Source organism: Protobothrops mucrosquamatus, unplaced genomic scaffold (genome assembly GCF_001527695.2).
Source record: "Protobothrops mucrosquamatus isolate PMUCROS unplaced genomic scaffold, P.Mucros_1.0 scaffold2694, whole genome shotgun sequence".
NCBI lineage: Eukaryota > Metazoa > Chordata > Lepidosauria > Squamata > Viperidae > Protobothrops > Protobothrops mucrosquamatus.
Window position 1 is genome coordinate 16,860 of NW_015388740.1, and position 16,622 is coordinate 33,481.

The window sequence follows — 16,622 nt, forward strand, 5'->3', positions numbered from 1 at the left end:
AAATGTTAATGAATATGAGCTGTCAAATATGCAATCTACTTTAATTTACTGCTTTCTAGTGATATAGTCCCAAAAATATTTCCCCCCTTATTCTTATGAATCTGAGATTAGTTGTTAGAGTTGCAGTTGACCATCTCCTTTTATTGTGGTATCTTTGTAGGGAAATAGACAAAAAAAAATAATCATATATTCTTCCTGCCAAAGATTACTAAACAAACCATGGTAGCAATGGGACAAGCCTAATTCTTATTTACTGAACTGATTACATGAGAACATTTGAAGTGTGGGATAGATAAAGCCTTCTATCCAGAGACTCAAGAGGCAAGATTTAGGGTGGTGTACTATTCATCAATTATAATTAATAATTTATTAATTACTAGCTGTACCTGGCCACGCGTTGCTGTGGCTCAGTCTGGTAAAAGCGTGTGTTGCTTTTACGTCCAACAGATGGCGCTGTTTTTTTAAAAAAACATGTTTTTACTTGTCACAGGTGTGGCATCTATATAATAGTAGGTATATAAAAACACGCAAGTATTCGAATGCAACGTTGTGTCAAAATTTCAAAGCAATCGGTGAAGAACTTTCGGAGATTTAAGATTTTGAACAAATGAACATTTACATTTTTATTTATATAGATATACCATTCTGGGATAAATCAAAAGCACTGGTGATGTTACTGGGTGGGGCAATGAAAAGTCTGCAAGGAGATTGCCCAGATCAGAGATCACTAGGGAAGCCAAACATTCAACCCTGATTTATAAATATTCTCCATTATTGCAATTATTTTTATCAATTAGTTTAGAGGACATGAGCTCAGAAACACACAACATGACAAGGCCAAACATTTTCTTAGATTCAGAGCAGCTCCTGTTGATTTCATGAACATGGCCATTCAGATTTCCTGGCACCTATATAATTTGTGTTTTGGTGGTTTTGGTCCATTTCTTCAGTTGGTGTTTCCACTTCCTGCTCTAGTATTCAGCCATGAAATTCCCCTGACAAATTATCATCCAAATCCTGACCAGGACTCACCCTGCTTAGTTTTGGAGCCCAGATAAGGTTAGCCAGGAGCTGCTACCTGCCAGTATCTTACCTCAATAGGAGGCATTTTATAGGATCAGAATGAAGACTTAAGAGTAGGTGGCCTCCAGATTCATTATACTACATCTGTTATTCCCAATACATCTAAAGGTCACCAGGTTGAGAATGCCAAATGATAGTCCTTGACTAACAACTATTAGTTTAATGCCTGTTCTAAGTTACAACGGTGCTGAAAAATGTGACTTATGATCAGTTCTGCAATTAACAACCAACCGAACATCCCCACAGTCACGTGATCAAAATGGCTGCAACTCACTGAATGACCACATTGTTTAGTGATGGAAGTTCTGGTCCCACTTGTGGTCCATAACTTGAGGACTACCTGTTCTACTTTCAAATCAGTAAGGGCAACAATTTGAGAGCAAGCAGACGTCAGTCAAACACACAGTGTGTCATTCTAACTTTTGCTTCCCGAAGATGTTTGGCAGGAATTCCAGTAGACTCTCTCAAAACTACATTCATTGCAGGTGACCTTGGCTGATCTTGAAAAAAGTTCAGCAGGTTGGACCTGGTTAGTATTCAAATAGATGATAGTTGAGAAACCAAGGCTGGCTATAAGCTAGATGAGGAATTTGAGAAAAGATCTCACCCTAGAAGAAAATCATGATAAACCACTTTTGTGTTCTTGTCAAGAAAGCAACGTGGACATGTTGGCTAGGCAGCCATTAGACATCAAAGTCAACTGGGAAGGATCTTTGACTTTTCCTCTGCAAGCTGCAGGCTAGTTCTCTTTGCTATTCTTGGACTCACTCCCTTCCCCACTTCTGCCTTTCAGTGGTTGCTGAGTTAGACTTTTTCTCTTTGAAGGGCCAGGTAGTTCTTTCTTTCAAACCAATAACAAGCCCTCAGATTATGAAACAGAATCCTGCTTTCTCTGGCCTGAACATGTTCTGAGTTACATAATAGTTTCAAAACCATCTTGTAACTGAGATCAACGGTGAGATTAAACACTTTGTAAAGAAGTTAAGTTGAAAAGGAAGCTGCCGTAGTTGGGATCTTAGCAAGAGAAGTGTCCAGCCTTGGTAGCAGAAGGAAAGGAGAAGCAAATGTTAGCAGTCCAACACACACAGCAAGTGGAAGAGGCCGTTTATGACAGTCTTCTTAAAAACTGCCATAAAATGAAAAAGTAGCACCAGACCAGAAGTTAGAATAACATTCATTTCCATGCTGTGCTTTCCACTTTGGGGAAATTTTATTTCAAACTGAATCCTCCGACTTCCATGTCTGATCTTCTGGTTAGAGCAATTGCCTACAAATCTGATTACCTTAAACTGCTCCCTACAAGTGATTGGTCTTGGGGGAAAAAAAACCTCCATCAATTGTGGGTGCTCCAACACTGGAAGTTTTTAAGAAGAGACTGGACAGCCATTTGTCCAGAAAGGTATAGAGTCTCCTGCTTGAGCAGGGGGTTGGACTAGAAGACCTCCAAGGTCCCTTCCAACGCTATGATTTTATGTTCTAAAAGGGAATTCCAGAACTAGAACAGAGCTGCAAGGTTTCATCAAGGTTTCTTATATTTCTTTATAGGATCTGCGGGGGGAGTGATGTTTAGCCACACTTGCCTGTTCCTCTGTTCTTCCCCATCACCATCCCTGAAGGGAACCTAGTTCTTCTGTTTGTCAGTTTAAGAAGCAAACATTTTGGCTCATCTCTTCTATGAATTTTGCAAGGCGGGCTGGTTTTCTTGCAGGAATGAATCTGCAGTTTGAGAAGCTCGGGTTTCTTTGAGATAGATCTGTATGGGTAGTTTAAAAATACATGAAATTAACAAATCAAACCCATCCTAGTGCTTACAGGTAGTCCTTGACTTACAACCGTTTATTTAGCAACCATTCAAAATTATAATGGCATTGAAAAAGTGATTTACGATGGGTCTTCACACAACTATCACAGCATTCCCAGGGTCACATGATAAAAATTCAGCTGCTTTGCAACCAGTATGTATTTATAAAGTTGCAGCATCCCGAAGTCACATGATTGCCACTTGTGAGCTTCATAGCTGGCTTCCGATAAGCAAAATCAGAATAGGGGGAGCTGCATTTGCTTAATGACTGCATGATTCACTTAACAGTGGCAGAGATTCACTTAACAACTGTGGCAAAAAAGGTTATAAAATCAGATATGATAATTAACAATCACCTTCCTTAGCAATGGAAATTCTGGTTCCCTTTGTGGCCATTAGTTGAGGACTACCTGTATAGTCATGCTGAAGAAGCTGGCATAGAGGCTCTAAGCACCAAGATCAAGGATTTCTTATCCACCATGATTCTCCAAAGAACCTTGTTCACCGTATTTTGCCTTCTATGTTTACTGGAAGCATTGCAAATAATTTGTGGCAAATAATTTGTGAGAACCTGTGCAATTCACCTAGGGCTGCTTCCTTGTTTCATATTTACACTAAAAGGGCATTTCAAAAATGACCAAGGAATATATATACTCTTTAGCATCAGAGTGGTAATTTATTTCTGTCTACTTAAGAGTAATTCTCTTCCCTGAACCCCAGGCTCAATAGAGCCAAAAATTCTCCATAAAATGTCAAATTCCATATTTTGGGACAACTTTTTAATTCCAGTCTTGAACAACTCAGTTCAGGCTCTTTACAAGAAATGGTACCTTGTAGTGTGATGCTTGGATAAACTCCATGCAATAAACTATCAGTAAAAAATATTTAAAATGTTTGGGATTTGGGTACTTAGCAGTTCTAGGCTATTTACCCAATACTTTTTGCTAAACCTGCTGAGCTGGATAAAAGTTATCTAAATTTATTTTCAAGTAAACCTTGTCAGAGATAAATGAACTGGAAAAAAGTACTGTGGGTGATCTATTCTTTGTTTGAGGGCCAATTGAAGCTTAAGCAGCTTTTTAAAGTCAGTCAACGAAGAATTTGAAATCAAGAGGAAAGCCTAGTTTGAACGGTCTATGGCAGGGTGTCAAACTGCCAGGCCACGGGCCGGCCGCATCTCGCAGAAGCCACGCCCACCCCATTGCCGGCAATGGCAAAACAGTCCTGATACATTGTGTGATGTCACGTGATGTCGCAAGTTTGACATGTCTGGTCTATGGAGATTCTCAGTCATCCAGGTCACAGTTGTTTCAAAGGTGTTTTTTCAGGAGGCAACTGGACTTTCTTGTTTTTTCTTTGAAGACGTTTCGGTTCTCATCAAAGAAGCTTCTTCAGCTCTGACCTCATGGTGGGGAATAGGAGGATTTATATTCCTTGCAGACAGCTGGTCCTTTGCATTCTTTTGGAGAGTCAATGAGGTCACCTGGAGTTTTTATCTGTGTCCTCAAGGTCACCTGAGTGGTGCCAATGGGTGTTGAGCCTTCTTGGGGGCAGGATGTTTTCTGACGGTGTCCCTTCAGGGCAGGAACACAGGGCAAAAAACATCCTGCCACCAAGAAGGCTCAACACCCATTGGCACCACTCAGGTGACCTACTTCACCATTTGCATGAGGGTCACAGGCACTCGCGGCCTCACTCGTGCAAGCAATGGGTGCTCATGCATGCACACACATGCCTGCCCCTTTCACAAAACCATCTCCTCTTTCCCCCCTCCCCCTGGGCTGCCAACCTGGAAAGGTTGGGGAACTCTGCTTTACAGCCCTCTCTAAGCGGTTTAGAGTCAGCCTATTGCCCCCAACAATCTGGGACCTCATTTTACCGACTTTGGAAAGATGGAAGCCTGAGTCAAACCTTGAGCCAGTGAGAATCAAACTGCCAGCAATCGGCCATCAGCAGAATTAGCTTGCAATACTGCATTCCAACTACTGCACCACCATGACTCAATTAAGTGAATCGTGCCCTACTTTATGACTTTTGTTTTGCCATAATTAAGCAAATCATTTTTCCCAGTGCCATTTTCATTTTGAACAGTCATTAAATGAATGTTATAAGTTGAGGATTTGCTTGTACCTAATATTTTGACTCACCAGGCCAAACTAGGTTAACACCCTTGATGCAAGTGGTGTTCAGGCGCCTTTCTGTGAATTGACTTTATCTTCCTTTTCAGATGCAGCTCTGATAAACGATCAAGCTGTCCACTAGTCAATTGGTGGCGCAATGGTCCCCCTGTGCTGTTGCTGCCCGCCAGCACCTGCACCAGTCGTGGTGGCCATGACAGGCCCTGCCGTCCCTTCCTACCACTTCAAGAGTTTCTGTGGAGAGTTTGAGTGGGTGGAAAGTGTCTTGGAACGATTGGAGGCCAGTGGCTTCTACTGGGGCAGCCTGTCAGGGGCTGAAGCCAAGCGGCTCTTGACTTCCCAGCCTCCTGGTGTCTTCCTGGTGAGAGATTCCTCCGACCATCATCACCTCTTCACCTTGAGTGTCCGCACCAGGACAGGCATCACCAACCTGCGTATTCAGCAGCAGGACTCCGCTTTCCACCTGGAGGCCTTGCCAGGAGCTGGCCATCCCCCAACCTTCAGTTGTGTGGTCCAATTAGTTGAGTATTATCTCTGCCTTGGGGCTGTAGAAGGGGGTCCCTGCTACTTGGAGAGTGAGGGTCAACCTCCAGTGCCTTTGGCCCTCTCGCAGCCACTCCGTTGCAAGGTGCCCACTTTGCAGGAGCTGTGTCAGCGGGCTGTACGAACCAGCGTGCGGGGCAGAGGTGACACCAGAGCTCAGCTGCAGAGGCTGCCAGTCCCCCAGGCATTATTGAACTCAATCTGCAGCTAAAAGGAAGCACCAAAGCACCAGTTTTAAGACCTTTTAGTGAGTGCAGAGTTGGGGGCCTTCCCTGTTAGAATGGATGAGCAGAGCTGATTGTAGATAAGTGTATTGCTGATACACCCCAATTTCGTGGAATAAACCATCTGACAGCTAAGCCAACCTTTTCATTGTGGAGCTATTTATAATGAGCCTTCCAAAAGCTACTGAAAATTATCTGAAAAAAGGGATTGGTGGAGGTTAGTCAACGATCTGGAGATGTGTATCCTGTATAATAATCCCCTCCCCCTTTTTCCAAGTTAGCCACTTCCATATTTCAAAAGCTTCTTGTGCACAGGTAGAAGTAAAAGTTTTTATTCTATCCATAGGCAAAGCTGCCTTAAGCACCTCCCACTTGTTCTCTTTAGTTGAAAGTTGTTGAAAGGTGCACAAGTTTGTGCGAAACAATCCCGTGACAAATAGCTCTGCTAACTGCACAAGGAACATCTATGAAGTCTGCAGCAGCATCGCCCGGTAGTGAAGTCAACAAGATTGTATTTAGCTCCAACTATTATGCATCTTTCTCTACAAACTCAGGCGGACAAAAAGATTGTACACCCAGTAACGATGTTTGAATCTACAACCAACAGCCTTCTTTCTCTAGAAGATAGATAACCCCAAGGCCAGTCTGAAGGCAGATTTTGAGCAATAAACCACACTGCACCAAATCCCCAGCGGTCCTCTCCTCTATTTCCACTTTGCCCACTGCGTGATCCTGACCTCTCTCCTTCCCCCACTTCCAGTCACCGCCTTTAGTAAAGGTCATTACTGTAACTTGACAGCTTTCAAGAATGCTGACTCAGAAATCAGTTACAAGAAAGAAAAAAAAATTTCAGTGACTTGAGTGTTTTTATAGGCAGCCAGAAGATATACCACTCAAAGGTGAGGAAGATACTAGTCTCTGAGGAAACAGAGGTTTCATAGTAAAGGGGCAATTCATAGAAAAACAAAATCTCAAACCGTGCAGCACAAAGGTTAGAAAATGTGACTGTAGATGGCAGTTTTGTGCATTTCATGCAAAACTTTCACTAAGGTAGCACAGTTCAATGATACTCCACTCTTAAGAACTATTCAATTTTTAGTCCTAAATCTAATGTTTTTAAAACCTCCTGCTCTCAAATAAACCTTGATCATCTGCAAACTGACTTGATTCTTTTGCTTTCGAGTTCATTTATGATTTCTTACAGGCAAGCCAGACCTCTTCCCGGATCCTACTGGGAAGCCCAGCCAATTCCTCTCCAACAATAGGTAAAAGGATGTTTTTATCAAGAGGCCAGTTTGCTTTCCTGCTTCCTGAGTGAAAGTAACAAAAGCTTGCAAGAGGTAAAAAATTAGCTTTTTATCTCCTCAGAAATCTACCTTTGGGACAGAGCCTAGCTTATTTCCCCTATTTTTATTAATTGTTCACCTTTGCACTATTTTCATCTGCAAGACCTTATCAATAACCTCTTAGAGGAAAAGGAGTACAGAGTGTATGTGTGCACCCATTCTAGAAATAATTCCATTTGGGCGGGCAAAGTAGAGAGAAGTGGTATTGACGGTGCAGGGAACGATGATCAAAGCCCGCATCAGAAATGGCCTCTTTCCAGTTCAGTTTAAATTTGGCAAGACAAAGACAAACAAGGAAAGAATGAGGTGAAAGGGAAGAAACCAATCCCCTGAAATTATGCCTTGGAGCGTGTTGAGTAAGTAATGTAAGCGAAAGAATTGTGCCCATGTAGCATTCTCAAACAGCCAGGCCTGTCACCTCTCCCAGCTCATTTGCATCGCCAAACTTCCTCTCTATTCCCTTCTCATATTCCATTCCCTTTTGTGCCAAGAAGCAAACATCTCAATCTGGGAAGTGTGAAGTCAACAATCAATTCAGAGCGCTCATTGTCGGATGAGCAGAGGCAAGAAAAAACATGTTCAGGTTACCACATGTTCCTAATTCTCTTGACACCATGGAACTATAGTATTTTACCCACAAATACTTTTTATTGGATGATGTTAGTAAGATAGGCTCAAAGGCCCACCAGTTTATGTGGCAGGAAAGCCACAGTTTACACTTTAATCTTCCTCTTCATCATCACCACCACCAGCACCACCCTGGCCCTTCTTGGCATTCTTCCTCTTGACACGGCCTGGTCGGCCGCCACCATAAGGTGAACGGAGGGAGAAGTCAATGTGCTTTTGGGAGTCTAGCCGAACAATGAAGGAAGGGATGTTCACCACTTGCTTCCTTACACTAAAAGGGAGAAAGAAAATGATTAGTGAATAAATAATCTCATCTAGAACTCGTGGGAAATATTTGACAAAACAAACAAGCTCTACAAATATTTCCTGAGCTCACAGCCTCAGTACCCTCAACATTCAGAAGTCAAAGCCCCAACGGCCACTAACTTCAGGGTTATGTATAGAGTGACTGCAAGAGGTTTCTGGATCCATTTGGAACCTAATTTCACTCAGGGATCCTTTGTGCTCTTCAAGCTTGGTTGTTTTCTTGCAAATATTTCATTACCCAAACTAGGAAACATCACAAGGACCCATTTCAACCTTGAGCTATGAATATTCTCTATTAGAGTTTCTCTCTTTAAAGGAGAAATCGTTACGATTTATAGAGCAATCAGAATGGTGTTACTGCTAACTCGACAGTAACCTATTCAGGCAAGAAACTCACTTAGCAATGACCAAATTTTATGCTTTGTAATTTTAATCTTTTATTCCCCCAACCTCCTGCCTGCCCCCCCTCCAAACCATTTAAAATTGCCTTGCCAGTGCAAGCAAGATAGTGCAGGAATAGCATCGAAGTCCCAGTTGTAATTTGCAAGCAAACAGAACCTATCATGGCCTTTATCTCCCCATAAATATACCATAAATATTCGGTACAATAAAATCCTATACTAATTTACAAAACAGATATGGAACTATATTTCAGAAGTAGCCAACACACCAGCACACCATGGAAGAAACTGATTTATATGTGGAAGTTGCTATTGCTGCCTATAATAGGTAAAACCTACCTAATTCCAGCTTGTGGTAAAATATAATTAAGGAAATGGGAAATTTGTAGTCCACCCAAAAGTCAAACGATGACTCTTGCCAACTTTTTGTGCTGGGGTTGCTTACTGGAATTCAGCAACTGAAGATAGAAAAAAATTCCTCCAACCTGTGTCAATTTACTTGTACAGAAGGATCATATTAGGTTACTGCTGTGCTTGCTAAGTAGGAGCAGTACTTGGTGTTACCTTGGCCACCCACGTGGCAGACCTTCACAAGGTGTACGGCCAAGCCACAGTGAACCTTGCCGAAATCTTTGACAGTTGTTTTGACACTGCTATTCTACTGAGCTATCCAAGGTTTCGATCCACAAAAGGGTTGGTGGTATATGAAGGCCCAAGCCGGGGCCGGGGCCAGAGTTATCGCTGCACAAGCTACACATAAAAGATATTGCAAATATTACTTCAGAGGCACGTGTTCTGATGCTGACACCCAATGTCAGCAGTTCACAGGTATCTTAAAATTCACATTCCCCAAACTTTGGCTCTCAGCAGCATACCGGATGTGTCTCTGGCGGATAAGCACACGAGCATGATGGATGGACTTAGCCAGGCCCAGTTTGAAGACCTGGGTTTGGAGACGACGCTCCAGGAAATCCTCAATTTTCAGACCCAGGATGTAATCCAGTTTCATTTTGCCCTCATCGAGCACCCCAATTCTGACCAAACGGCGCAGCAAGGCATTGCCTGAGAAATTTGAGAGACGTCAGCAAATTGGTCTTTCCATATAAGGTTAAAAGAGACAATGTTCAGATCAGTTTATGGGTGCAGTATTGAAAAAAGATACAACCATCACAGTTAACTGGCCATGCAAAGAAATACAAATGAAGCAATCCCAGGATATAGAAATGGTATTGGGACAAGAACAGCATAAGGGGTAGATTGTGGAAAGTATTATCAATAACTGTGTGTTTCCAACTGAGCAGAGACCTTGAGATTAAAGTTCAAATCACACCTCAACATCAATGGCAGCCTTGTTCACAGAACATATTTAGTCCAATTGGACTGTTCTGTCAATTCTCAACCACCTTAACTGACTCAAAAAACTGATACTACAGAATCCCTACCCATTTATTTCAGAAAGAGCCCAGTATCTTAGCAAGCTCTTACACAAGGTGAGTAATAATGTGTTTTCATTATTAACCCCTTTCTTATTACTCAGGCTGGCACACTACTGGCTTGGTATTTCTTACCTTTCCGACCTTGGTAGTGAACTTCATAATAGATATATGCAAGCTAGAAAGGGTATAGTTTAAACCTGTCATAACTAGGTTTGTTTACAACTAAATTCAACTATCAGTGGTAAATTGGCTCCATTAATCCTTTTTTGGTATTTCCATCACACATTAACTCTCCTCCCTTGAGCCCATTTAACATGTTGTGGAAACCAGGCCTTTGTATAATCTTATAACACACACCACCTACCTTATAATCAGATTAGTGACTTACAGAGCTGGTATGAGGAAAAAAAAGTTAAATATATCAAGGTACTCAGCAGGCTTCTTCGAGTGAGTCATAGGTCCGAAAGCAACTGCACCAAAGCTGTTGTTCAGTGTCTAGTTTTGCCCTATTACCTTCAAAAAGGCGCCGCTGATCTTTCTCATCCAGGGTGAGCAACTCTCGGGCAGCTTTGCGGATCTTGGCCAAAGTGAACTTCACTCGCCATACCTCACGCTTGTTCCGTAGCCCATATTCACCTAGAAAAAGAATTCTAAAACTTTTAAAATGCAGTTACTTTAAGGATCACAGCTGTTCAATCAAGGACAGATTCTGTAAAGTCTTCTTAGGATTAGCCCCATTCCTCTGGAAAAACTTGCTCTTGATTAGCATACCTCTTCCCTCGTGGCAGTTTGGTATAAATTTTTTATTAAAAGTTTTACAAAAGACATAAAAACTAATATAAACTAATACAGAGCAGAAACAATAAGGAAAAAAGTGCAGGAGGAATCAGAAAGAAAAAACAGGAGTTTCCAATTTCCTTTGGCTTGTATATCACAAAGTTATCACAGCCAAATTGGTGTAGTGGTTAAGGTGCTGGCATAGAAACTAGGAGGCTGTGAGGTCTAGTCCACGGGTCGGCAACCCGCGGCTCTTTGAGCCACCTCCTGCGGCTCCGGAGCCTGCTCCGCCATTTGCAGAGAGAGAGAGAGAGAGAGAGAGAGAGAGAGAGAGAGAGAGAGAGGCACTTGCACTTCCCTTCCCTCTCTCTCATGCCCCCTCGCAGGACTCCTGATTGGCCCTGCGCCCGGGTGCCCCGCCCCCTGGGAGAAGGGTGGCCAGGAAATCCCTTTCCCAGGCTGGCTCAGTCCGAGGCGCACGTGGCCGGGGAGCCGCGCGGGGAAGCCCCGGGATCCCCCCAGGGAGCGTCCCACCGAAACTTCTGCTAGCATGGGAGGCTCCAGCGTTGCCAGTGGACAGAGCTGACCGGTCGGCGGGCCGTTGCAGCGGTTCCGGCCCGAAGACGCCAGCGGCGCAGAAGGCCGGCTCGGCGGCCCAGGGAACGATGCCGTCGCTGGCCGCCGCCCCAGCCGGGACTCCACGCTGCCCAGGCTCACCCTCTGCCCATGGGATGTAGCCACGGCGCCGCTGGGGGGGCTAGTACCACGACAGGCCGTCTCTCGGCGGCAGTGGCGAGCGCTGCTCCGGGGTGCCCGTGTGGCGTAGCAGAGGAACGCGTGGGGGCGGCAGCAGGCAGGACGTGCAGCGTGTCGGGCAAAAGGCTCTCCAGGCTCTTGGCCTGCTGGCGGCACAGCCCCACCTGGGCGGCCATGACGCGCTGCCACTCTTGTGGCCCTTCAGTCGTGAGAGCATGCCGTGGTTGCAGCAGCGCGTGCACTTGGGCGTCCGCTGCAAGGGCACTCGGGCCGGCTGAGCCACCGGGCCGCCCATGTACAGGTACGGGGAGCCGTAGCCGTTCATGGCGCCCTCTCACCGCAGCCGCTAGATCCGCCTCACTCGCGCCAGGGCCATGCTCGGCCAAACGCGGCGGCACTTCCCTGGCTCTCTTGGCGCCAAAGCAGGCGCCGAACTCGCCCTCGGCTCAAGTGCAAGTTGGCTGACGGCTCCCTCGCCCGCCTTCCCCACCTCTCAGGCCGGTCTGCTGTGTCCTGGGCGCCTTTCAGCTCCTTCTGCTGCCTCCTGACCGCCTCCCCACCCCTTCGGCGCCGGCTGCCCACTGGCCCCCCCTCCCGGCTCAAGAGCGGAGGCCCTGGCCGTCTTTTACGCTGGCCAGCCCGGCATTCACACGACGACAAGGGGCGGGACGGGGCTGGCGAGAGAGACGCACCTTCCCAGCCTGCAGTCCAGGTGGGCATGGAGTCCAGGTGGGCATGGAGGTTGGGAGGGGGAGAGGCCGGCTGGATGCTCTTGCGGGGTCCCACCTGGCTCTGGTATCGCCTGCGCTATGCCAGCCATCCCCAGTGCTGCCCAGCTGAGTGCCCGCAGGGTCCGGATCAGGCCGGGCGGAGGGGCTCAGACGGCATGGGGGGGTGCAGAGGAGCTGCCCCCAAGTGCTAGGGCGGAGGAGGGGACCCCAGTCATTCGCCAGAGTCCCAGTATGTCTTGCTGGGCATGGACCTTATAGGTTTATTCACCAGGATCCTGGCTGGAAGAGGGGAGGTCCCGGGCCGGGCTCGCTTTCTGCCTCTCTCTCGCTCTAAGCGCGATTGCAAGCTCGCTGCCTGCCCAGGGAGGGGAGAGCTTAATAGGAGCGCGGGGGGGCGCGATCAGCCACCATTCTGGCTGCTGCGCCGGGGCTGCTACTCTCTTCGTGGCAGCGGCATCGCCTTCCATGCTGGTCCCATCGCAAGCTAGGCACGCCCCCGCAGGCTCACGGGAAGGATGGGAAAAGGGGTGGGCAGTGCCAGTGTTGGGGTGGGGAAAGGGAGTGGGGGGAGAAAGAAGGGATCCGTGGGGATATGGAGTGTGGGAGAAAGAGTCGGAATCCAAGATGCTCAAATCTGGGTGGGCTCCCAGCAAACGCGCACCGAAGAAGTGAGGGGAGAAGGAAGAGAGGAAGAGAAACGGTGGGGGGGGGAAAGCGCCCCGTTTCTTCTTCTTCTGGTGCAAACTCTGTGCTGAAGCCAGAATGGGGTGGGGGAATGAGGAGGAGGAAGAGTGTGAGGAGGAGGAAGAGTGGCGATTGACAAACTGTGCCAGCCAATCTCTTTGGGGGAGGGGGTGCAGGATGGCGAGGAGGGCAGCTTGCCTTGGAGAGGGAGAGGAGAGAGACAGACCCTTTTGACATCTAAAATGAAGATAACACTGCATATATCCTTTTTTACCTTGTGTGTGTGTGTGTGTGTATGTATATATATGTATGTGTATATGTATACATGTATATATATATGTATATATAAATGTGTGTGTGTATATGTATGTATGTATGTATGTATGTATGTATGTATGAATGTATGTATGAATGTATGTATGTATGCAGTGTTATCTTCATTTTAGATATCAAAAGGGTTTTGCGGCTCCCAGCATTTTGTTTTCGCTGGGAAACGGGTCCAAGTGGCTCTTTGAGTGTTTTGGGTTGCCTACCCCTGGTCTAGTCCCACCTTAGGCATGAAAACCAGCTGGATGACCTCGAGCCAGTCATCTTACTCCAACCCACCTCACGGGGTTGTTAGGGGGAAAAATAGGAGGAAGGAGTATTAGGTATGCTCACTACCTTAAGTTATTTATATAGTCATATATACATACATATACACACACATATTACCCTATGATTAGAAAAAACCCCTCACTATTATCTATTATTTTCCCCAAACCATCAAAATCACAAATGCATTTTATTTCCATTTCATGCAAAAGTCTCTTAGGGGCCTCCAATTCTCCTTTATATTTTTCTAAAAAACCCATTCTCCTTCTGGACAGAATTCAATTTGAATCTTTGTTGGTTAAAGTAGATATCATCCCTTCCAATTTATCCCATCAAAATGAGATCTTTTTGTTTTAAAATTTCAGTTGGAGAATTCATTTCCCAACTAAGGAGGAGTATTTCTTTTCTCAATCATTGTGGCAATTTGGAAGATGACAGAAACACAAAACAGTCCTGGGACTTATTTTATAGAATCATATGGCGGGAGGGGCCTTGGAAGTCTTCTGCTCCAATCCCTGGCTCAAAGCAGGAATCCTTCACTACCATCCTGGACAAATGGTTATCCAACTTTTCTTGAAAACCTCCAGCTATAAAAAAATCCACAACTCCAGGTGGCGAGCTGTTCCATTGTTTTCACTTGACAGCAGCTATGAATTTATTTATAGCTCTTAATAGTTGTATTATCCATTCATTTAACAGATTGTTTTACTTCACAAGGCACAATTTATCTAGAATCAAGACAAATAAATGAATAAATCTTACCAATAAGTTTCAACTCCTGATCAAGGCGTGATTTTTCAAAAGGCCGCCTGGGGGTGACATAAGTCTTCCGACATACCCAACTCCTGGCAACTGGCATTCTAGTCTAAAGAGACAGAGGCCAAGCCTATGGACAAACAATATAACATTTTAAACAAATGCAAGCCCTGTAAACAGAATGAAATCACCGGATATATTACTATTTATATACCACTCAAATTTGTGGCAGACTCAACTGATAGAGCTTCCATCGTAAGTGGCAGTCTCATCCAGTATCATTTAACACTACCTAATTATCTCCATGGCTATTTCATAAACCAAATTCAGCTTTCAGTTCACATTAATTCTTAATTGGGAATACCTTTTTATACAACAGTGAACTGCACCAGCCTTTTATAGATCTGTCTCACCTCACCAATTTATTCTCCTCTGCTTCAAGCCAGAAGCCATAATTTACTTTCCCCTTTCTCTTTGACTAGCTAGACATTACTTCTGAGGGAGGTGGGAAAAATTTCCACACAAGACACCAAACCAAACAGAATGTTTAAACTTTAAACAGATGGTTTCAACTCACATGTAATGCATTAATTACCATTAATTCTGGATAAACATGGTGATGTCCCATTTCCAAATTAGGGAAGGATAGGATCTTAAATGGATGGAATGGAAAAGACCCCACAGAACAAATGAAAGTTATAAAACTAGCTTTCATGGTCCTTATAAAGCTTTGCTTATAAAGTATTCATTAATTTACTGAATTAATAGGAAGTAAAACATCCCAGTTAAGGGAATGGAATATATGTAGTTTAACAAACAGGAGCCACCTGCTCCCATTTTCATACCTAGGTTTATTCTGCACCACCTCAAATCCATTTTGTATTAAATTCAGTATTCATTTAATCTGCAGTCTTAGATATGTTCTCAAGGGAGGAAAACTGTACTGCAATATATTAACACTTCAAAAACGATCAGTTTGCTCTGAGTGGGCAAGGCCTTAGCTGCCTATACATTGCATGTAAAGAATCATCAGCATTCAGCCACTCATAAAGCTTACATTAGACATTCCTCCATGATCTTACTTTATTTTTAAACGCTTTTAGGCGGCCTTGTTACTTTATTTTTAAACGCTTTTAGGCGGCCTTGTATAATGTCTTTATTGTATATTGCCCAGAGTCACTTCAGAGTCAGTTATGTCAGAGGACGGGCCATATAAATTTGATAATACAAAATCTCCCACTTCCCCCAAAGTTTAAAGAGTTATCTCAGAAATAGGGTTTAGTTTCTCTTTTTCTAAGTTGTTGCCCTTATTAAGATGGGAGAGGGCACTTGAGGATACCTAGGCTTTTTAATTCAAGTTTGAGAATCCATTCCCAAAGTAGAGTTCCACATTTAAGAAACCAAGTTTCAGCGTCAAAAGAGGAATCACTAATTCCAGGGAAGGACATCGATAAAGGTGCATGAACTAATTAACCTATTGGCCACCTAAAAAAACCAGGCCCGAGAAGGGGGAACATGCGGGCAACTCCTATTATCCCTCATCCTCAGATGTGCTGGCGGGAACGGCTGTTCAGCTGCCATTCAGCAACTCCTGAAGGGTAGGATGGCCACGATGCCGGAGCGGGAAATCCCTGCTGAGCTCGCCTGCGAAATGCACAGGGCCGCTTCTGAGGCGGACGCACGTGCAGGAAGCGGGGGACGGGTAGAAAATGGAGGCTCGGGCGCCAAGCTTCTCAAGCACATGCGCTCCGCCGCTTGCTAGGCGTAGGCCGCGAGACCCCTTTCTTAACGAACTCTTTTCGATCGCTAACCGCCGCCGCGGCTCCATTTACCCGGTTCGACTCGGTAACACCAGTCCTAGTCTGGCAAGATAAAAGTTCCCTTACCTCCACCCCTCACACGCCAACGACAACCAGGGAAAAAAAAGGGAAAGAGGAATCCGGGGAGTCTGCTTTTATAGGCCTTGTGAACAGCTCCGCCTTCTCTCCCTACCAGCCAGTAGAAATAAGACATTTTTCACGCCTGGCCTATTGTCGGCGATTTGCTTCAAAGAATAACAGCCAATGAACGTTGGCTTTTTGTGTGATAGAGAAACTGGCTAATGACGAAAGTACCTCTCGGCGTTACGGCTCCTTCGCCTTTAACAGCTGGATCTCTCCCCCCCCCCGAGGAGGGGAGTGACGTCATCGCCGAGTAGGCATTCCGTTCTAAGCGTGTTCTGTCTTCCGACAAAAGGGTTTTCTCGTTTTCTAACCGATTTCTCAAAACATCATCCCCTAGCGCGGTGTTCTCCAAATGAACTGGGCTTCAGCTCCCATAATTCTCAGCCGGTGCCATTCTGGTGGAGGAAGTACGCAAAGTGTGGTTTTAACAAGGCTACCTGTGCAGGTTCATCTAATCCCCACGAGTCAGGACTCGC

General features: G+C 45.1%; 2 protein-coding genes across 3 annotated transcripts; one reads left to right on the forward strand and one right to left on the reverse strand.

Annotated features, from left to right (window-relative positions):
• The first annotated feature begins 5,114 nt into the window (after positions 1 to 5,114).
• Positions 5,115 to 6,951, forward strand: LOC107296224 (suppressor of cytokine signaling 3-like). The gene has a single exon (XM_015825573.1). It carries the CDS (start codon positions 5,162 to 5,164, stop codon positions 5,774 to 5,776), a length of 615 nt encoding a protein of 204 aa, XP_015681059.1. The 5' UTR covers positions 5,115 to 5,161; the 3' UTR covers positions 5,777 to 6,951.
• Positions 6,952 to 7,761: 810 nt separating this feature from the next.
• On the reverse strand, positions 7,762 to 16,132 carry LOC107296225 (40S ribosomal protein S9). 2 transcript variants are annotated; one of them, XR_001549084.1, is made up of 6 exons: positions 16,090 to 16,132; positions 14,210 to 14,333; positions 10,419 to 10,541; positions 9,345 to 9,531; positions 9,034 to 9,219; positions 8,009 to 8,033 (listed from the first exon to the last, which is right to left on the reverse strand). XR_001549084.1 is itself a non-coding variant. In XM_015825575.1 (5 exons), the coding sequence occupies exons 2-5, from the start codon at positions 14,304 to 14,306 to the stop codon at positions 7,856 to 7,858; spliced, it is 585 nt and encodes a 194-aa protein (XP_015681061.1). In that variant the 5' UTR covers positions 14,307 to 14,333; positions 16,090 to 16,132; the 3' UTR covers positions 7,762 to 7,855. The 2 variants fall into 2 exon arrangements, 1 of the variants encoding a protein (XP_015681061.1); XM_015825575.1 differs by lacking the exon at positions 9,034 to 9,219 and having other exon boundaries at positions 7,762 to 8,033.
• Positions 16,133 to 16,622: the final 490 nt, after the last annotated feature.